Below are 23,564 nucleotides of genomic sequence, written 5' to 3'. Positions count from 1 at the left end.
AGAGCTATACGGAGTAAGGATAGTAGTTTTATCGGGTGCATAAACTTGGACACATTCGCTTACTAACTGAATTAACATGCATGGTCTCAGCGCGCACAAGCAAACATGAATAGATCACACTCGATGACCGCCGACAACCACTGTCAAAACACTGGCGTGAGCAAGTGTGGTGTCAGCAGCGAGCGAAGGTTCGTGCCGTCTATCGCTTCAACGGAAACTGAGCGGCGAAAGCACAGCTCATACAAAGGTAGCAGCGGTGTGCAGATCGCTTTCAAGATACGGTGCGCGTGACCGCCCGCAGCCGCGCAAAGTACAAGTACGGAGTTGCTGGCAGAGTAGAAGCCGCACCCCCTCCCTCCCGCGATGCCTTCCGGCTTTCCTCCTTTCGCGTGGGAGATTGAGTCGCCAGTTCCCCTTGCACCCGGTCGCAAGATACGCAGTTGGTGCCGTCGCTAAACGTCGCCTTCCCTCCCTCCCTCCCTCCCATCCCCACGACCTTTCACTCGACGGAAGACGATCGCGTTTGGTCTCCGCCGGGCGTTCGCACTCGGTGAAAGCGCACGTATCTCGCGCGCTTTCACTGGCCATACAGCATACGGCGCGCGGCGAATCGCCGTTGAACTTTATACGGAACCTCACGGTTACGATGACGATGACGGTAACGCTGACGGCAGAAATCCGCTTGGAGTGTCCATATAATGGCTATCGCAATAAAATAATTATGCTGCTTATAGTTGAGCGGTAGGAGTCGAGCAACGAAGTTTTGAAATTCGAACATTTGATTATGTACATCAAGTTGCTTCTGACGGCTCTGCGAAGCATAAATTATTATCCGCATAACCTGTGATAGTATATGAGGCTCCTAATTAGGCGCACGCTTCCATTTATCTTATCTAAGAAACTTATCATTTTATGAATGCTTTTGACGGCTTTTATCGGTGTTTATAACAAACGAATCTACTGAAATTGACTACAGCAGGCACCATGTGCTCACAACTGTTAGCTTCACGCTACCGCATTCATACCTGCTAAGTAGTAGCCAGATAAAACTCAATAGGAACGACCGACCTTTATTCACAGGTGGCCCTCGTTCCGAAGCCCAGTGAGTGGAGCACAGCGCCGCCACTCAAGTAATGAAGACACTACGCATAAATCACGCTCGTCGATGATTCCTATAAACAGGAAGTTCTCGGGAAACAGTACGGTGTGCCAAGGCGAAATTGCATGATAATAACGTGAATGCAATATACAGAATAATAGGGCATCGATAAGTGGAAAAATACTTAAAATAGAGCCGATGAAAATTTAATGTTTATATATACGGCAATCAGTCAAGCTCACAGAGGATTTCCGGATGGAGCAGCAGATGCGACTAAATCAACCTCTGCTTTGAATTTGTGCAGATTCGTCAGCCTTCGTCACTTATCCAGGAAAGCGAAAGCGGTTATATGCGCAAGTTTTGTCTCTCGGAAATTTCCCTTTTTTTTCCGGTTTTCTGCAATCTGCTCTGTCTCCGATCTATGCAGAAAATGTAAGCGGTCACATGCACGCGAGCTAAAATATGCCTTATATATTCTCTCACGCAATAATGGGTCGAATCTCGTAAAGTGGAGATACCGAAGCACTGTTGATGAAACTAAGCGACCTACCAGCTCCTGTCTCCTTTTGCCTCAGACGATCGCCATAACATCTTGTTCGTACACATCCAGTAATCACCATTAACGCCAGTCACCATACTACCCAAGCCGAGGTCAGACGGGGGAGAGAATTTACTTGCTTCAGTTCCAAGGCATTTTAGGTTAGGTTAGGTTAGGTTAGGTTAGGTTAGGTTAGTCCGGGCTTCTTTTGTAGGCTCGAGCCTCATGGGCCACCCCATTCTTTATGCACTGCACCAGAAGCCGCCACCATACTTTCTCAAGGCGTGCGTGGAAAAGTGGTTCACTCCTTTCAGCGGCCGAGATGCTTTTTGAGTTGGTAGGAAATCGTTTTGGGAAGCGTAAGCACCGTGGCATTCCAACAAAGCGTGCATATTCAAAGAATAGGCTCTTCAGTGTATACAGGTTGAGGCAAAAGTGTTTTCCTTTGCGAACATTCAAAACAAAAGTGGTAAAAGGATCCTTATCAACCACACATCTGCTACATTTGGCGGGAAAACTTGGACGAGGCGCTCACCTTTTCCTCACTCTGTCATTTTCGTACACATAGGTTACATCTGCATGAATAAACGCTTCGATATATTGCCCAGCGAGCTCAGAGTTAAGATGGCTTGAACTGGGCTAGTGCAAGGAAGAATAAACACCTATAAAGCCCAAACATATGCGTTGGCTGTGCGTAGATTTATTACTTGGTTTCAAAGTTTTGCAAACTTTTTCAGGCGAGTGTTCGTTTCTTTTTTTAAAAAAGCTTTTCGAAGTTGTCGCGTTAGTAGCTTCAGCAATGCGCAGGTTACCGCAAGCGTATTTACATCGGAGCTGAGAAATAGACGTCTGGCTAAACACCGCAAAAACACAACTTTCAAGGCAATCTGTAGAATAAACAATCAACCATAATGAAAACCCTAAAGTCCTGCGACAGAGTGTAGAAACATGCAAGCTTGCACTAGCTTTATTCTCGACGAACGTGTTGCCTATTGCAAAATCCAGTAGTCAATGTCAAAAGGGCGACGCAATGTATGATACGCGATTCGAAGAAAGAAAAATAATAAGAGACCGCGCAAATAGGGAAGGTTGCAACTCAACATCGTGACAGTTTGCATTGGTCACAAGAAATAATGTTGAATTGCGTAACGATATCTGCGTGAAGCGAATAAAATAGTAAATGCCACTGATATACAATCAATTCAAGCGCTTCTAAAGTTCCGCGCGATATCGGTCCACCGTAGAAGTGAATCTTCGCCGTGTCCATCAAGAGAACGAGCGGAACGCGCGTCGAAGGTAAGAAGATTTTTCCTCTATCCCCGACCCTGGTCCCCACACAAGGCACAAAGCTCAAAACAAGCAAGCGCTATAGACAAATGTAGTGATAGTGACTACGCGAGCAACTGTGCTTGCCCCGTAATAACTTCGTTTTTTGTCCTGCTCGTGCCCACACAAGAGCTTCCGCACTCCATGGCAAGTGCATTTGATTGCTCAAATATAAATTATTGGCAGAAAAGCAGGCATTGCCTTCCCCCCTTTTTCTTTAAAATATATGGAGTGCCCAAAGAAAGTGCCGGAATTTTCTCCCAGCGTTTAAGCGCTGCGACCAGTCTATAGTCCGGCGTCGTACGTATACTACACGACAGCAACCCCCCCCTCCCCCTTTTCGATGGTATATATAGAACTTTGTCGCTGCACAGGAACACGTTCCTTCTTCACGGGCAATCGGGGATTGACCGCGCTTTCAGCTTTGCAATCGTCGTGCCGGAACTGTACTGGTAGATGAAGCTGATCCTGTCGTGGCCTGTGACCACGTTCGAGTCTCTGCTGACGCAGACTCCCTGCCAGTCTTCGCACTCGATGTCGAAGAGCGCCAAGCTTATATCCAAGCTCTCGTACCGGTACTTGGCCTCGCATAGCTGGAAGTATTTCAATGAAGCCACACATGTACTTTCCCCTGAAACCATGCACCCGACGAGTTTAAAGAAAATGAAATTTCAATATCTGACACAATGTTTACGTTTATGCACCGCAAACATGATAACTATACTCGAATGCAATGCGTTTTTTTTTTCTTTATGCACTATACCCCGTTTCACAAGTTATGCCGAAATGCAGACATCAAATCCGGCAGATGTACAGCATGAAACGTTTATGTACTGATGTCAAGAGAAAGAAGGCGATGCGTGAGGCTTCTCGAAGGTAGAATTGGGATTACAAGTGCATGCACGGAGAAACACGACATACATCTAGTTATTTGAAGGATTTTTTACCACTTGTGCCACAGTGACACATTCTCAATCTGGAGGAGTGGCCAATGGACACACACTATTTAGTGGCATAAACCCAATGGCTAAATCAAGGAAGCCGTTGACCACGTTATTCTCTTAATAATTCTGCGTGTTTTGGAGGTACCAAAGCGCCAACACACCGGGTGTGTCCGGGAAGTAATAAGACTGGTTTTTCCCCGAACGGAACAGTTGCATGGCACCGCCGGCAGGCAGAACTTGTAGAGGGGAGTCTAAGGTGCAGTCGTCATCAATATGAAAGGGAACAGGGAATTTTTTTTTCCAAAAGTATAATAACTCGTGATGCATGGGTTCAAATCAAGGCACTTGATACTTAAGAGTTCCTCTTGATCTTTTAGTCTCTTTGAACACCTTTGGGGAGGGAATCTGTGTTTGGCCCCTTCCGGCGTTTGAAGAAATTCGGCAGGTGTCACACTCTTGTAACACAAGAAGGCGAAAGCCTGCTGCACATTTCGTAATACATGAAGTTATACGATCGGGGTTAAACTTCTTTGTAAGACACCTTGGTAATGCACTAAATTATACAATCGGGGCTAGACTTCTTGCAAGACATAACAAGCCGCAATGGGAAGTACTCGCGTGACACTAATGCGACCTCCTGAACGCGACATATGAACACTTAACGTAGTACCTAAAGTGCGGCATACTGGTGCATGCACTAGGCCACACCTTTAGTCAGCGAGATGGCGACGACGTGACACGTGCAAACACGCACGCACTAGGCACACCTTTAGTAAGCCAGAACCGTGGAGCAGCCGTGGCTTCAGGGAAGCGTGCTCGATCGTCTCGCGCCCCGGAGGTCTGGGTTCGATTCCCACCAAGACCGGAATGTACCAGATTTTATTTTCAAGGCCACTAATTTACTTTATTTACAGGAACCTCCCTGAGAAATATGACGTCTATCCGAGCATATTTTGCGGCGTCGGCCATTTTTCGTCAGGGCGCAGTTTCGCCAAGGTCACCATGAAGGGCACGCCAAGGGCACCGCCAACATATACACCTAAGGCTTTCAAATTAAAAATAATCAGGTGTACCCTTTCATATAGATGATGGCTGTGCATCACTACCCATGCGCGTCATGGCAGGTGTCAGTGACGTGTTGCAGAGAAAACATCAATTGCTAAATGAAGTATCCCCTTTTAGCTCGATCGGAGTCCGAAATGGAGCCTGCCATTGAGCAACGAAATCTCTACAAACTGGTAAAACTGCCGCTGCTATATTTTACATGGAATGACTCGGTCAATTGTTGAAAGAGCTACTGCGGGTCCTCAATAAAATCACCACTACCTGGACCCTCTGTCATAGCACGCCGAATGACATGGCTATGGCGCGGGCTATAAATGATGTCCCGGCCCCCGCCTATCAGGAGGTGTACAAATCTTGGCAGAAACGATGGAAACGGTGTAATGACGCCGAAGCAGAAGATTTTAAAGATTTTCGAAGTGTTTGTATCAACAAGTTAAAATATATTTATTTCCTGGCAATAGTGCACGCCACTATTCCGGACAGATCCTGCATACGTTCACGCTTTGTGTCAGAAATTTTTTTATTTCGTACGGACACACGAGGCCCGTTCAGGCCACAGGACTAAACGCATTTCTAGAGTACGTACAATTATTCTCGCCGTCAAGAATTCGTTCTTAGACAACACCTTGGTCACGTGCACCATCTACTGTTCCAGCCAGCGTATCCAATTCGTTTCTGCCTAGTTTACTTCAATTAAACAAATGTGCGTGTTTTGATATATCCCTTCTTTATTTATTACGGACTTCTTGAACAATAAGATATTCCTTAAAACACCTTCAAAATGATTTTATGCTGCCTGTATCGGTTCAAGGTAACCAATTTATACTTCATAATATAAGGAATTATAGTTTTGTAATGTTTGTGGTGTTGATCGCGGTGACAGGCTCTAAAATAGTCAGACTACTGCGTCGTCACCTTTTCCGTAACAGCTGACGGCAGTTCGAAGGTCGCCATGAATTCCGCGAAGTTTGTATTGTAGCTGTATCCTGCCAGGTCTGGGTAGTGAGTATCGAAAACGTGGTAGTACTTCTTGGCATCGTTGCAATACTGGAACACAGATGAAAGGAGAAAAGAATGAATACACAATGCGTGAAACCGACAATGACGACTATCTGCTCCGCCAGCAGCAGAAACTTTAACGCTTCAATAGAAGGCTTAGGTTTCCACTCTACCTGCTCTAAATACGTTAAACGCGGAAAATCTCGCACTATAAGCAATTGTAGAGCAACATGAAAAAAACTGTGGCTCCGATCCACGCTGTGAAGGTGGTTAGACAGCGAAGCTGTAAACGACACCCACAACGATTACCCATTGTCACGTCACTTGAATTAACTCACTTGGCTCTACAACGAGTGAAACCAGAGACAAGTCAAATGTACTTAAGCATACCCTTTATTAGTTCACAACGACATTATATTAACGCTGTTCTTCGGGCGTCTTTACTTTGCGTGGTCTACCCATGGTAGCCTGGAATGAACTGAATGAGTTGCTAGACCGTGGTGACGTCACTACGTGATTTCTATGCTGTTGAGTACTTTCCCACTCGGAGTAGCTTACGCAACCGTAATCTTTACCGGGAAACACACGCGGGAGAAGGAACGTGCTTCGCACTATTCACAGACGTCTTAGCATACATTATATGGTTTGCACTTCACACGAGGGTTTTGAATGACGTCAACCCCTTTCGAAGCAGCTGCAAACCTAATCTTTACCGGAACGCGACGGAGGGTGTTCCCATTGCTCACACGCGCCTTATAATCAATCATGTGGTTTTGATGCTTGTTTTGTGATTTTTCTCTTGAAAACGAGTGCTGAGCTGTACGTTGTATGCCTGATTTCAAAGGAGATATGTGGTTTGTATTCAATTTTCAGCCTGGCGTTTTTTGCTTATGCCAACGACACGAAAATTTTCTTGGCTGGTAGAGGTATACAGCTTTGCTGTAAAACTCCCGATACAGCTTTTTGTTGCTCAATACACGCTACATAAAAGTTTTTCCGAGCGTGAAAAAAGTCCGCGAATACACGCAAAATTTTCGCACGACTGGCCGCTCAAGACACTTTGCGTGTATTCGCGGGCATCTTTCACGCTAGTAAAAACACTTTTATGTAGCGCGTATTGAGCAACAGATAACTGTATCGGGAGTTTTTCATGTTGCTCTACAATTTTCTCATTGACACTTTTCATCTAATTGTAATAATTGAGAAGTTTAATATTCAATTAAGACTAATCGTCTAATTAGGCGGAATACAAAAATCATTCTTAGTATCTCCAAGCGACGGCAAACAACATTACCTAGTCCATCTACGTAGCATTTGCATATTTGTAAAGTCTGGCTCAAGTTAAGTGAAACACCCTGTAAACTCTTTATAGGTGAGGACACTCGCGAGACGCAACCGAGTAGAGATAAAGTATCAACAGCGCAGGTGCAGCGGGAAACCTATCGGCGGGACGGCGTAACTTCAAGACAGAAAAAGTTGTCGCACTCGTTTCACCTGAAAGGTGAAGCATCAATTGCAACGATAGCAAATTTGTAGAGAGATATACGGAGTAATGATATTAGCTTTATCAGCTGTATAAACTTGGACATGCAGCAGCACCGGCAACGCGCCGAACTGTTGTCGACGCCGTCGGCATTTTGCCCGCGTTCGCTCAAAATGCGTGCGGCGTTGGTGACTGTTGCCGGAGCCTCTGATATAAATAGGCACTTGGTGCCGCACGTCCTGCTAAACGTCGCCTCCCTTCCCTCCCCCTCCCCCCCTCCCCCACGGCCTTTCGCGCATCGGAAGAAGGCGCGTTTGCTCTACATATATGGTGATTGTATTCATTAGTTTTATCTCCCGCTGATATAGCAACCAGCGCTTCGCGGGAAATCCGAAATGATTCAGTGACGTCCGAAAGTAGGTGAACATGGGGAGGGAGAGAGCGTAGGGGAGATGGCATGGCCTCAACGGATCAGATACAGCGACGCGACGACGCGTGCAAACGCCGTTCTCTGGTTGCTTGTCCGCGCAAGCTCTCGCCTGCGTTCTAACCACTTTCCAACCGAATTTCCCGCCGATGGGTATCCGCTGCCGTCTACCGCGCCATTGGACGCGCGCCATCACTACTTTATCTGGTCGATCGCGTCTCGCAAGCAAGCCGTGAGAAGTATCCCGATCTAAAGAGTATATATCTTACACCGGGATATACACTGACCTCAGCGGAATTGACAGTAAGTGGCAGGCTAAATCTAATCCTACAATTGACGACTTGCGAAATTCTGCGCGTCCTCTACAATATTTGGTTGGAAAACAAGGTGATTTCGCTATCGGTGATATTTGATAGCTTCTCGGCCAGCTGAGTTGGGCTGAGTCACTTGCATTTCACGAGAGAGCGATAGTGCAACCCTATAAAACAGGTGCTCTTGACCACTGGTCAGTCCCTTATGCCGTCTCAAGGTAAACAGAAGAAAAGCGTGTCAGCGCCTATCTATGACGACTCATTCCGTTCTTTCTTTTTTCGAAAATGGCGGAACAGATAACGACCAGATAAGCACCTTTGGTTGGAAAATAAATTTTTCGCGCATGCATAATATTTTTGCAAATGGTCAATTGCGCACTGAAAAGCACGGACGGTTTTCCATCGGTCTCGGCTCGCGCACCTGCGCGCCATCGAGCTGCGACACCGGTGACTCCACTGCCGGTGTACTTCACCTCGCCAGCGTTGTGAGAAGCCTGGTGTCTGCCAGAGGCTGTTCCTGCCACACAGGAGCAGGTGTCTCGCGTGTAGCGTGACGCCATGTTGCCTCCGCGTATTGTTAGAACGCCGTGCGAGGAGCTCGAGCACAGCGCTAAACCTTGCTTGTCGCTTTGAATGCTTCGCCTACGGGTGAAATGGACAATTTTTTTTTTTCGCTTAAGAACCTTTTTATGGAATACTGGCCGAGAAGATGTTACACGCGTGCGCGGGCTCCTACCCCTGCCGCACCGTGATTGCAGTGTTCCTATATACTGACCGCGGCAGATGGGCCGGGCGGAGTGCCGTTGTCCACACACGTGTCGCCGTACATTGCGGTCGTCCCCGTGCTGGTCTTGTAGATGCGCGTGCACATCGACACCGAAATGGCCAGCGAAGGGTAAATGTTCCACGTCGTGCTGCTGTTCACCCACTCCAGCACTTGGAACTGCGAGCGAAATGGAGTGAACAACACTCCGCGAGCGATGAAGGAAGGAAAACGAAACCTTTAAACTGCCAGCTAAATAGCAACGCATAACTATTTAGGGACTGGTGAAGTATTCTTTGAGGACCTTTCACTTATATGTCGAGAAAAAAATACTCGTAATTTACGAAGGAAACGTAGGGCATAGGTTTAGCCTTTTTAATGGCTCGTTAAACCTCAACGTTGCTACGTGATTGAGGTCCCCGTTTCTAAAGTATATTTTCGCCGTGTACGGTGATTTTGATACAGCAGAAAGTCCTCAAAACTTGCTATGTAGAGCCTCTCGCGCTTTTACAACGCAGTCTTCATCCTTAAATGTTAGCCTATAACATAGTGATGTCTGAGCCGATGCCACAAATATTCATGACGTCATGGTTAGTGCGAGATGTTTTTGTACCGTAGTATGGACGTTTTCCTAGTTTACCAAGATTACGCTCAGGGTAGGACTTATAGTTTTGATTTTTAAGTGGGTAAAATAACCGAATCTGATGAACTAGTTTTTTTTAATTACACCTAAACAGTGATTTTCGATCTTTAAATGCCACAGGGTGTTTTGTTTTACTAATTCACACGCACTTCCAGTCCCGTATCTTTGAAGGGTGCTGCACACAACAAATGAAGATGCATTTGTCGCACACAATACCGAATCGGCGGAGATTTAGAGAATGCAGACAATTACTTGCCCAAATTAAATCTGCGTTTAAAAAAATACACGGTTGAAAGGCAGAGCGCAAGTGAGAAGGAGTTCCCCCACAATGACTTCTCGAATGACTGAAGTAGATGCCAGTTACGGAACTGGCGCAAAGCTAGCTGAGCATGCTGCTTCTTTTTTTACTTTTTTCTCTCTTTTTTGTTGGTTTGTTTGCTTGTTTGCTTTCTTTTTGTTAGAGAATGCGGGCAGCACCTCACCATGTCCATGGTGTTGTTGTTGTTGACGTCCTTGAGTGGCGACGCTCCCGTGATGACGCACTGCGGGTATCCGGCGGTGAACTCGTCCTCCGTGAAGTGAGTCCACGGGAGGAAGCCGTCCACTTTGAACCGCCTGAAGAACACGCCGTGCCCGAAATCCGGCAGAATAGATGAGTCAACCCGCGCGCAAGTACAATCTGAGCTCCGCAGTTTCCTACAAAAGCACTAGAGCAAATTGTGGCGCAGCAATTGCTCGGCTACAATGGTAGTAAACGCCTTTACATAAGTATAGTATTATTTACATAGGTCAATATTAACGGCACTAGTTCAGACTTTCTTCCTGTAACATCTGGCGTTCCCCAAAGTTCGGTATTAGGTGCCCTCCTGTTCTTAGTATTTAGCAGTTCTCATGTTGCAATTACCAACATCCCCATTGACGCCGTGGGCGCATTCAAATATCTTGGCCTTACTATAACGTATTACTTAAACTGGTGCTCACATGTAGCGAACGTCAATCACATCATTCATCTGCTAATAGCATAGCATAACGTAGCAATAACTGTAGCATTTCTAAAACGTAACCTTCGGCATGCTGCTCAGCATGTTAAATTACTATCATGTAAGGCACTGGTTAGGTGAAAACTCAAACGTGCATCGCCACCCTCCACGCTTCCACGACGCCATGGTGGCTCCAGGGTTCTGGCTTACTAAAGGTGTGGCTAGTGCGTGCGTCATTAGGCATGCGCGTGACGGAGCAAACAATGGGGTGAAGGTGGCGGCACGTCATTAGTGTACAAAATGAGCGTGTTCATGGCGTTCCGGGGTTTACAAACGGTATAATGCTTTTGCATGCCCACGTATGTAGTCTTAAGTGTCCCTGCTGAATTCTTTTCCCTCGCCCCCACAGCAGCAGAGGGGAACAGCCTTCCCCACAACATCGCCGACATCAACACTTCATCTGGCTTGATGGAAGAAATAACAAATGCTTTGTAAATAATATTGTGGACAACCTTTACTTCAATGTCTCGTATTCCCACTCCTTGTGTAATACCCCGCAAGGGGTCCACAAGGAAATAAAATGAAATGAAAACAAGATTTGCCGCAACTTCGCGCTTGAAGCTTTGCGCTTTTTGTGGCGGCTAACTATTACATTCTATCTTTCCATGTTCTCGTAATCATAGTTTTTAAACAGCAAGGAAATAATACTCTGCACGCCTCCGCATTCCTTGCCAATTGTATTTATACCACCAAAAATTTAATTTATTTGAAATATTTGTTCATGGGGAGCAATATAGACTATTTTATAAAACTCGCCGATGCGTGGTGTGAATCCCAAACATTCCACATACCTTTCCCACTTCTCGGGGGCACTGAAATATAACCAGATAAGTTATGCAGAAGCTAAAAATATGCAAAATACCACGCACTGTGAGAATCAGTCTAAACAAAGATTTCATTGATTTGCGAAGAATGCTATTTTCTTTTATCGACCATTTCCACATGTAGAACTTGCTACCATGTTGTGCACATTTTTCCCTGAGAAACGTCTTTCTCAACTTAAACTTGTGGTGCTCCATCAGGCGCATCCCACGCACGACGACGAAGGCATGACGCCGACGGCATGGCGACCTTAGAATCCTTGCGACAAATCGACGACGATAGAAGGACCATAATGCCCATAAGGAGGACCATATAATGACGACGACGCAATGGCGTCAATGGAATGGTGACGATAAAATGACGACGATGACAGTAAGACAACGGGATGACTACGACGGCGTAACGATGACGGCATGACGACATATTGGATGACGATGCTAAAACCAACGGGATGATGAAGTCGGATTGACAACAATGGAAATGACGGCGACGGCCTGACGATGGCGACGTGATAACGATATTACAGCGCAATGACGACGGCGTGACAACAATAACAATGACATGATGGCAATAAAAGAACGACAATAGAATGAAGAAGACGACAAAACGACGACGGTATGTGGCTGTCGGAGCTCCTGTGTGCGCTTACGTGCGTCACCTTCTATTTTACCCTGTATTCGGTGCTTGATTGCACTACGTGTGGTACTGAACTATCTTGCAAGACATCAGCCAGCAGGCAGCAGCCATACGCGAAAAAGTGAAGGGGAAGAGGCAAAGAAAGGTTGCAAGATGGTGAAACATATTGCAAGATGGTGAAATTAAACTCTAATATCTGCGCACATACCTTTACTTCTATTGAATCTGGATTTGCGGGAGCATGTCTTCTTAAGAGGAAGCTTTTGCTCGGGGGATCCTACCTAAATACATGGGGAAGGAGAACTCGTTTTTCTCGGCAGCAATGTACCAAGTTTGATGAGGTTTGTTGTACTTCAAAAGAAAAAGTTAAAGTCTAGGGACTGTTGGCGGCACATTTTCGATTTATATCGGAATTTGTACATTAAAACTGGCAAACATCGTAAATTTTCAGAAAACGAAACTATCAAGTTTACAATGCCGTAACTCAGCAACGAAACACGATATCACAATTCTGTAAATTTCCCCTACAACTAAAACGGACAAAATTTACATACTATTAACATGGCTCTAAAATAAATCACTAATATGTGAGTAGTAGCTTTGAAAAACTTTTACAAGCTATTTAACAAATTAAGATATAAATTGACATATCAAATTTGTACTCTTTGGATACTCTTAAAGATCCAGTTTTGCAGAATTGCGATATCCGTTCTTGGTGCAGATCTACAAATTTGTAAACTTCGTGATTCTATTTCTTTTCTTTTTTCAAGCGAAAAGGCTGCGCTATACGGGAAGGCGTACTTCCTAGTAGCTATCATCACTTGCTTACTTACTCCAGCTGCTGCGTGACGTTTCCGAGGAATGGCGTCTTATTAGCCGGCCACATTCGGATGCCCAGGACAATGTAGCCACCGTGAGGCGCGCCGGGCTTGGGGTGACTCGCGTTCACTTTTAGCTGCCAGTCCTTCAGCTCCTGCACACATGGAAACCCATCAAAGCAGACACACAAATAAATATCCCAAAATATAAAACGTAACATCGCTCAAGAGCTTGCAAAGTATCATGGCTACAGCACTTTTCGACGTGTCAAAAGAACTGGCCTGGTATTCCATTAAGACGTCAGCACTCCGACACAAGTAGATGAGAGTGGTCGTAAGTACCTTCTGGTAGGTCCTCTTGAAATGGCAGCGCCCGCACAAGTGTGCGACAAGGAAGGTCGTGTGCTCCCTTGTATTTTTTTGTGTCCGTGTCCGTGCACGCGCACGACAACATTAGGAATACGAAAGGTACACTAGTAGAGTAGTAGTAGAGAGCTCATATCACAGTCACGTTCTCCTTGGTTTATACCAAAATTATGCAGTTATCCTTTTTTTTCGTTTCCCATTTTTCATTCATACAGCTTCGAGAGCAGATATGGAGCTAGATTCACGAAAGTGTGTTTGGGTATGCAAAGAAAGGCTGTCGCATTCGAAATGTCAGTTTAATGCATTATTGAAGTGGGTTGTGCCAACACCACCTATGTAGCCCAAGGCCTCTTCAGTTCGATCCATGACGTCATGCTACCTCGCCCGAATGCCGTAGAATCTAATGGGGATGCTCCCGAGTCAGCAGCGGTGACTTCGACGTCACCCCTTTCGTCACGACAGGCTTGCCAATAGAAATTTTGAGCTAGGCAGCATGACGTCATGAATTGAAGTTAACAGGCCTTGTGCTATCTATAGGTGGTGTCGGTCATGCTCGAGAGCATGCTCATTTTGCAGATCGCGGTCATGCAATGGGTGCAAATACGCGCGCACCTTCAGTAAGTCGAACACCGCCTGAACTTCATTCTGGATGTTCAGGTTTTCCCAGGGCTTAACTTCCAAGTCAAGGACGGCGTGATGGTAGATGTTCCCGTTCCAGTAGTCTTGAAGCTTCACCTGACCTTGGGGATCCCTGACGTGCTCAATAACTTCGGCGTTCCTTCTGCAAAGGTGAAAGAGTCAATACCGATGTCACCGATTTCCAGCATCGGACAAGTGTTGCATGTAACCAAATTGTCCTACGCGTTTAGGAAATTGTTATATAGCATTCAAGAATGACATCCTTTACCAAGAAAAACAAAATGAAAATCCCTGCGCCCGTAAGGTACACAAGGATAGCTGGGCTGCAAAACAGCGGCAGTGAGTGGACTGCGATTTGACTAGGGCGTTGTCTGCACAGACATTGCACATATTTTGCCAGATTGAGTTCAAGGCAAAGTCAACACCACAGACCTTTTTTAATCGCGGAGCTGTTTAGGCCGGCCGTAAGTTGTGCCGCTAGCCGCAAAACATCGCGGAGCGATGAGTCACCTGGGTTGCCTAGCAACCACCACGCGGAGCGGCGTGTGCTTCGCCTCCTCTCCGAGGAAAGGAGAGCATGCGCGCGGCGCGAGCTATGCTCAAGAGAGGAAAAAAGAAAATGAGAGCGAGAGTGAGAAATAAATTGTAGCAGCACCAACGAGGCAACTGCGCAGAGCTGCTGCGACGCCGCCCGCGTTTCCCCGCGTATCGAGCCGCGCGGTGTCCGTGAGTGCAGCAGGCGCCTCTGGCGTCGGCTCGGCAGGTTTCGACCAGCCACGCCCCGGCAAATGTGGAGGCGCAGCTTGGCCGTGACGTCACCGGGAAGGTAAAGCTCGGAGCCGCCACGACGGCGGCAGAACTCTCGTTGACTCTGTGGCGAGTACATGTACCCTTGACATGGGACGACCAAAGAAGATCCGGACACCCGAAGAAGAAAGCCGCTCATCTTGAAGCGCGTCGTGCGGCCAAGCGAGAATGTGCGGGTAGGCGACGAGTCGATTCGGAATACCGTGCCTAGCAGCACTTAGGATTTCCTAGGAAAACTTAGCCAAGCCTCATAAAACCTGGAAGAGAAGCCAAGTCGATCACCAGCTCCGCTGTTCACTCCAGCCTTGCACCACAATAGTTCAAGATGTCCAGGTTTTTTAACTGCGAAGCACTTTTATTTCTTGCCGAACATTTGCTACTTTGAGAGTATCTATCTATCTATCTATCTATCTATCTATCTATCTAGCCGCCAACGACTTTGTGCTCTCATGGTCGTTTCGTTAACTTGGTATGTTAATTGGTAATTAGCATACTATGACAAGAGTATATGACGAAGATATATGATATGTCATAAGATAAATGTCATGACATGCGTGCCATGTAGGTCATGAAACAGCCGTCTACGTCTTGGTGCTCTCATGGTCGGTGCGTTAACTTGGTAGGTACCAAAATTGGTATAGTATGACAGGAGTGTATGATGAACATAAGTGATATGTCATGATATAAATGTCATGACTTCCGTGTCATGTAGGTCATGACAATGATCCAGCGAAAAATTAACACTCAACAATCACTAGAATGGGTTCGGACGTGGACACTAAGGGAAGGAAACACTCAATGATGATGGTAGAAATCATAGTCATGAGCATGACTCAGCAAAAATGACAATGACTCAGCGAAAAAGATTAACACTCAAAAGCCACTGAAATGGATTCTGACGTTGGTACTAAGTGAGAGAAACACTAAGGCATGAAGGTAGAAGTCATAGTCATGAACATGACTCAGCAAAAATGACAATGACTAAGCGAAAAAACATTAACACTCAAAAACCACTGAAATGGGTTCGGACGTAGGTACTAAGTGAAGAAAGCACCAAAGCATGATGGTAGAAGTCATAGTCATGAGCATATGTCAGCATAAATGACAATGACTCAGCGAAAAATGATTCACACTGAAAAACCACTGGAATGATTTTTGACGTGGGTACTAAGTGAAGGAAACGCTAAAGTATGGTGGTATAAGTCATAGTCATGACCATGACTCTGCGAGAAAGGATTAACACACAAAAACCAATGCAATGAGTTCTTACGTGGGTACTAAGTGAAGGAAACGCTAAAGGAGGGTGGTAGAAGTCATAGTCATGACTATGACATAGCAAAAATGACAATGACTCAGCGAAAAATATTACCACTCAAAAACCACTCAGCTGGGTTCTGACGTGGGTACTAAGTGAAGGAAACACTAAAGGATGCTGGCAGAAATCATAGCATTGAGTATGACTCAGCAAAAATGACAATGACTCAGAAAAAAAGATTAACACTCAAAAACCACTGAAATGGGTTCGGGCGTGGGTTCTCACTCAAATAAACGCTAAATGATGGTAGTAGAAGTCATAGTCATGACCATGACTCAGCAAATGTGACAATGATTCATCGAAAAAAGATTGACACTAAAAAAACAAACAAATGGGTTTGGATGCGATACCAAGTAAAGGAAAGGGCTAAAGGTTGATGGCAGAAGTCATAGTCATGAGCATGACTAAGGTTTTGTCTGAAGGTCTCTCAGGCATAGCTAAAGGGACGCCTGAGGACTCATGACATGAATGTCACGACATGCGTGTCATGTAGGGCATGAAACAGCCGCCTACGTCTTGGTGCTCTCATGGTCGTTTTGTTAACTTCGTAGGCACCCCGCACACTGCAGCGCATTGTGAGTGATGTGTGCTTGGCCTAGTTCGTCTGGGTGGCTACAGATGGCGCCACGTGTCCTGCGCAGCAAGTAGCCTCGCCGACATCGTCGCCTACCTTGCCTGCTTCCGTTTCCGGCAGCCTCATCCTTTGTTTGTTTGCCCGCCATGGCGAGTCAGTGAAGCCATTGCCGCTGTAGTGCTCAGTCGGTGTGATGTGTATGTAACATTAGGCCAGCATTAAACCGTTCCCTACTATGTGAGTCTTCCTGTGTCCAGCCCAAGCCTCACAGCATAACATTCGATTTTTCACTACATGCGCTTTGTACATAGTATAGTGTGTACATACTGTACCCTACAACATGAGTTACAACTGCTAAGCACGAGGTCGCGGGGTGAAATCCCATTCACGGCTGCTGCATTTTTATGGGGGCGAATTTCAAAAACGCTCGTGTGCTGTGTATTGGGTGCATGTTAAAGATCCCTCGGGCTGTAAAAATTAGTCCGGGCTCCCCCACTACGGCGTGCCTGATGATTGGGCGCGTAAATCGAGTGCACCATTTCATGAGTTCGAACCACGCACAGCATAGTACTAGCAGACTATATATATATATATATATATATATATATATATATATATATTATAAGAAGCTAACAAACAACTACACCAAGGACAACATACGGGGAAATACTTCTTCTACTTACTAAGTGAATTAATTAAGTGATAAATTAGTGGAAATGAACATGGATGAAAAAACTTGCCGCAGGTGGGGAACGATCGCACGTCTTCGAATTATGCGTGCGATGCTCTTACCAGTTGAACAACCGTGGCGCCGTTTTCCCATCCACTTTGTGGGGTTTTAATGTTTTTCTTCGTTCTGGGGTTCTACGTGCCAAAATCAGTTCTGATTATCAGGCACGCCGTAGGGGAGGGCTCCGGCTTTCTTTTACTACTAGAACTAAATCTGGGTGTGTCCGCCGCTTAGGTTTGTGAGCGGTGGCGCTGGTTATAGAGGTTCGCCTCATCTTCCATTCTGGAAAATAAAGGTTCGCCGCATCTCATTCGTCACACGAACACTTGAAAACCACGAGAACAACTTGCCGGTGCGGGAAGCTGAGGGCAAACTTGGTGGTAGTCTGAGGTTGCCTGGCCATGGCGAACATCTTTTGCAAGTCCACGTTGCTGTCGTCGACCAGGGTGTCGGCGCTAGACCGCGCGTACATCGGTATGAAGGCGAAGTCGCAAAGCTTGTCCGTGTTGATGGCGTCGTAATTCTGCGGGAACGTGCCAAACGTGCACCACACCAGGTTCCTCGGCATCGGGCCCGGTGCCAGCGTCGCTGCGCCAACAGGAAAGCAAAAGGGAGCGCCAGCTGATGCTCCACAGTTCGACGAACGGGTGGCGTTCGTCATTCGCGTAGCTATGGTTGCCCGCGCCTGAAATACGCAGCGTTTGCCTCTTCTCTCGCTTTGGAACGAATTTCGAGAGAAAGTATTACACATATTCAAAATTTTTTCAGTGTCTATAGCGTACAGAACAGATATCCTAGGATCTTGACGGGAATGGAACAGCGCGAAAGACCGCGCGTGGTGAACACGACAGACGCAGAACCACGTTCCGTCTTTTGGCCTGCTCAAAATGCACACCAACCAGCCTAGTTCAGCGCAAGCCTGCGGTCTATTACGAGAAACATAGCGGTTGCCAAAGTATGAGAAACGCCGTTGAGGACTAACGAGGACGTGACAAAATTATTAGAATTGCACGCTTAGGACTCGGCGAGCTAATGATTCAGTCAGGGGTGATTCGAGATCGCTGGGCAAGGTCTGCGTGCTGCTGTGGAGTTAAATTAGCTATATGATGATGATAATGATGATGATGATGATGATGTTTATGATGATGATGATGATCATAAAATTTCTAAGCTCTCACGCGTGTAGTTTGGTTGCGTTCGTGCACTGCAATGAAGCTAACGTGCTTCAGTTGGACAATCTATAGTGCCCCATTGTCGCATGGTCTCCTTCAGTATACATTGCTGTAGGAATAAAAGCCGCATTCATGTAACAGCGGCTACTCAACTTCGCAGCACCTAATCAGCATATGTAAAAAAAAAAGAAAGACACTACGCCTGGTGTCTTCGAACATTGTTGCGAAAAGTGTTAAAGTCACAGGCATACCTAACGCCATCGACGGCACGGATCACGAATGAATCCGTGAGTGTGCTGATGACTTAACTACAACTGTGCTGCCGCACCGTGCCTAGCAGTGGCGACAGCGACAATGTTGAGGACTAGGTGGGCACCAGTTGCGCGGTGTGAATGCACAAAGAAATTATTTATAAGATCAACAGCGTTCGCTCTTTTCGTGAAAAATATTCCCAGTTTTACACACAGGTGGAAATTTTGGATCAAAATGGCCCGATTCCATGTAAGGGGCAGACCTCGTCAAGATTCTTAAAAAAAAAAGAAAAAAGTGCGGCTATTACGGCCGTGAATTCGGGCGATCTGCTTGGAAATTTTCGAGCACCATCAAAGCAAGAATCATAAATAATTACCGCGGAATCTAAGTCAGTTTTATTTAAAAGTGAGGCATGGGTATGCTTCACCGGCACTGTGTTTGATCGGCATTCACTCAAGCTCGCTCGAACGTACTCGTCTGACAGGGGTATAGCACCATCAAGCTTGCAACGTACCCGTTTTGACTTGGCCATATCGGCCACGTATTAAAACGTAGGGCGTGATCTCGTTGCACAATGCCTTCGAGTGGAGTGGCAGTGAGCCTCATTGATCGAATAAGCAATTGAGATTCAATAACGATCATTTGTGATTTCTGTGACCAGCTGCTCGAAAACTCACCTCTTCACTCCTGTGCCTTTCGAGTAGACGCTGAAAGCTCCCGATAAAAAAATACGTGTCTAATGAATTACGTATCAAAGATAAAGATTCGAATGGGCACGAGAGTGTCAGTTGTCACTTCCCAGACTGTGATAAATTGCAGCCGCATGGTTTTCGATAGCAGCGAAGCTGCTATTGCGTCTCAACGCGCTCAAAAACGTTTTGTATGTCTGTTATCAGGGTTTTTCTGAGAAAACGAAAGTATACAACACAAGAAGTTTATTTTTTGAGCAAATGTGAGAATTGCTAGGGGCGATGCGAGGGCTAACTTTAAAGTCGGTGTGTTAATAAGGAGTTAGATATAAGTAGCAAGAAACTTGGAAGACGCTTAAGCTTCGCTTTTAAGAGTGCAACGCGATAGCATTGAGAGATCCTTGACTGCTTCTCACGCTTCCCGACAACCGCAGCTTATGCAACCGTACTGGTTACCGGGAAACACTGGCGGCGAACGCTATGCACGAAGGCGAGCTTTCTGGTAGAAACGCGGCTTCTTGCGCGGGCCGATCCCGGACATGGTGCATAACCGCGCTAAAAAAAATGTTTCCATCATTTTCATGTTTCGGTTTTTGTTTTGCACTTTTAATATTTCAGTCTGAGAAGAGTTAACATAAAGGGTATGCGCTGTGGGTGTTTTGTTTCGTGACATTTTTTTTTTTTTTTTGTGGACTGTCATTCTCAACATTCCGAAGAAAAGCTTTGTCAAGAATGTAAGACAAGATATGAGCAACATTAGTGATAGAATGGTGTGGCAATATAACCGGCATATGCCACACGTCATATAGCAAGGCATGGTATATACATATACCCGAATATATGCTGAAGGCCTGAGTGGTTGGGGGTGATTTTCTCGGCCGCGCTAGCTGGCGCCGACGCCGAGACCGACGCCGACGCCGGATTTTCATAGTTGGGTTATACGAAACATTTACAAAGCTTCCCCGCAACACTTGCAAAACGAAAAGCGGCTGCAAAGCGAACACTTTCAAAATTTTTTAAAGGTTGCCTGTGGCAGATAGCCGAATTCTAGTTAATGAGCTGGTCTACTCGAAGAGGCGGACATAACTTGCACGCAAAATTGCAATGCATAATTGACTAATTAACAAAAATTCACTAATTAAGTTTTTAACTAATTACCCGGTGGCCCATATTGCAATTCACAAATTTTAGCCGTGGAGTTCGCAAGGCGGATCGACTTAGAATGAATTCTCGGGATGACGCCTGTTTCGAGATATTAATTCTCGAACTTTGCGGAGAAATGCATTGGCGTTCCAGTTACTTTTGTGCTTCGATGCATAAAGCGACGTTTTGTCTTACCCCTTTCTTGATAGGTAACTTTCTACTTGTCTTGTGGAGAACCAAGGTAGCTGTGGAATCCTTGTAGATATTTGCCAAGATATTCACGTATGCCTCCTGTACTCCTCGATTATGCAATACCTCTATGACTGCTGGTATCTCTACTGAATCAAATGCCTTTTCATAATCTATGAAAGTCATATAGAGAGGTTGATTGTACTCCGCAGATTTCTCGATTACCTGATTGATGACATGGATATGATTCATCGTACAATATCCCTTCCTGAAGCAGGCTGAAGTCAAGTGTTGCCCTGATTCTATCGGAAGTTATCTTGGTGATTATTTTATACAACACTGAAAGCAAGCTAATGGGTCTAGAATCCTTCAATTCTTTAACGTCTCCCTTCTTATGGATTAGCATAATGTTGGCGTTCTTCCAACTCTCTGGTACACTTGAAGTCATGAGGCACTGCGTATAAAGGACCGCAAGGTTTTCAAGCATGATCTCCTCTCCATCTTTGATTAAATCGACTGTTACTCCATCTTCTCCGGCAGCTTTACCCCTAGGCATGTCTTACAAGGCCCTTCTAACTTTATTGCTAGTTATAGAAAGAGCCTCTGTATCTTCTTCATCACTACTTCGAATGAAAGTAGCGTGGCTGCTCTGGGCACTGTACAGGTCAGTATAGAATTATTCCGCTGCTTTTACTATGTCATCGAAATTGCTGATGATATTACCCTGCTTATCCTTCAGTGCATACATCTTGCCTTGTCCTTGGTAGTGCTTAGCCTAGCCAAAATACGTGGCCAATACCTTGCGATAGCCAATCGATAGGCCAATCAATAGCTAATCAATAATCGATCGATAATCAATTAAATTACTGAAAATGCTGGGGATGACTTGGTAGTGCTCAGTCTAGCCCAAATACGTGGCCAATACCTTGCGATAGCCAATCGATAGCCAATCGATAGGTAATTAAAACGCTGGGGATGACTTTGTAGTGCTAGGTGCCAGTCAGCTCCGCTGTTTCTTTAGCCCTTCGCCATTAGTGCAAGCTAGGCTACTTTTTAATAATAATTACTAAACCATCGTACCCGGTGTCCTAGGAGAAGTACACGAGACACCGTGTTTATGTTTATCAGCCGCGGTGGCGTAGTGGTTTTGGTGTTGCACTTTTAAGCCCGAGGGCGCAGGATCAAATCCCGGCCGCGGTGGCCGCGTTTCGATGGGGGCGAAATACAAAACCACCCGTGTACCGTACGGTAATTGGGTGCACGTTACAGAACCTCAACGCTCAGAATTATTCCGGAGTCTCTCACTACGGCATGCCTCATAACCATATTGTGGTTTTAACACGTAACACCCCAGACCTTTGTCTTGATGTTATTAGGTGAAATTTGGGCCAGGTAATGGGGCAAAGTGGAAAGTGGGTGGGTTGTTTGCGGCCTTTGCAATAAATTACGTATGCAAACGCTGCCGAAGCATTATGAGTGTTTTAAGGGCGGCGCAGAATTGAGCCCGTTACCAAAGCAGAACTACTAGCTCCATGAGCATCAAATCTAGTGAAAAAAGGAGGAAACGATATGACAAATCTGTGTGTGAAATTAAATGTGTGATCATCAAATATGGTCCTTGCAAAAAGCTTTTTAAGCGAGTGTTTTAAAGTGTCATAAGGTCGTTATCAGATATTTTTCTCAATGTCCTGAGAGAGGTTATCTGTAGACGAAGATGAATGCTTGTGAATTAATTATGAGCTTAGCAGTACATTCTTATGCGAGCGATCTGGAGCGTTATATTTGTGTATTACAACCAACGCAGATTATAGCCCGATGTCATGGCTCAATTAGGAATGCTACTGGGAAAAATTATTGTAAACGGGGGGAACATTATGGACAATGTTCTCGCGAAGTAAAATGCTTGCGATTGAATTAGTCTTGAAAAAAGTTGTCGCAGTTTCACCTGAAAGGCGAAGCATCAATTGCGATAGCAAACTTGTAGAGAGCTTTACGGAGTAATGATAGTAGCTTTATCAGCTGTATAAACTTGGACATGCAGCAGCCCCGGCAACACGCAGAACTGTTGTCGACGCCGTCAGCGTTTTGCCCGCGTTCGCACAAAATGCGTGCGGCGTTTGTGACTGTTGCCGGAGCCTCTGATATAAATAGGCACTTGGTGCCGCAGCTAAACGTCGCCTCCCTTCCCTCCCCCTTCCCTCGCCCCCCCCCCCTCCCAAAGACTTTCGCGCGTCGCAAGAAGGCGCGTTTGCTCTACATATATGGTGATTGTAAAGGAGGAAAGCGACGCCTACTTCTGCAGCCATTAAGGGAGCACGGCGCAAAACGCGCGTTTGTTCTCCGCCGTGCGTTCACTCCCCGTGAAAGCGCGCGTCTCTCGCGCACTTTCACTCGCACATACAGCGTTCGGCGCGCGGCGATTCCATCTCCATTGACGTCATACGGAACCTCACGGTGACGGCGATGGCGACTGACGACGGCGACGCCAACGGCAGAAATCTGCTTTGGAGTGTCCGTATAATTGCTATCGCAATAAAAATAACAAATGCTCGAAAGTGTCATATGTGGGCAAGCTTTCAAATGGGCTAGTCATTACAAGCAATGCCTTAAGGTACATGGCTTAATTTGGCAACTGAAATCTGTAAATGAATTGCTCGAAAAAGAAAGCGTCGCTGCAAATCGGATTGCGATTCTGCAAGGTCACACAAGTTTGTTTTTTTTTTTTAGTATCAAAAGACTTCAGTCACTGCATGTATTATTATAACCTGCCTTGG

General features: G+C 45.8%; 1 protein-coding gene across 1 annotated transcript in view; it reads right to left on the bottom strand.

The window, feature by feature from the left end:
- Positions 1-3,352: 3,352 nt before the first annotated feature.
- The window catches only part of LOC125944411 (uncharacterized), a 55,863-nt gene continuing 35,651 nt past the window's right edge, over positions 3,353-23,564 (bottom strand). The window contains exon 4 of the mRNA XM_049664867.1: positions 3,353-3,556. Coding sequence (XP_049520824.1) covers positions 3,353-3,556 — 204 coding nt within the window. The remainder of the gene's footprint in view (positions 3,557-23,564) is intronic.

Source organism: Dermacentor silvarum, chromosome 3 (assembly GCF_013339745.2).
Source record: "Dermacentor silvarum isolate Dsil-2018 chromosome 3, BIME_Dsil_1.4, whole genome shotgun sequence".
NCBI lineage: Eukaryota > Metazoa > Arthropoda > Arachnida > Ixodida > Ixodidae > Dermacentor > Dermacentor silvarum.
Note: the sequence above shows the minus strand (reverse complement) of the source record. Positions and strands in the feature narration are given on the sequence as shown.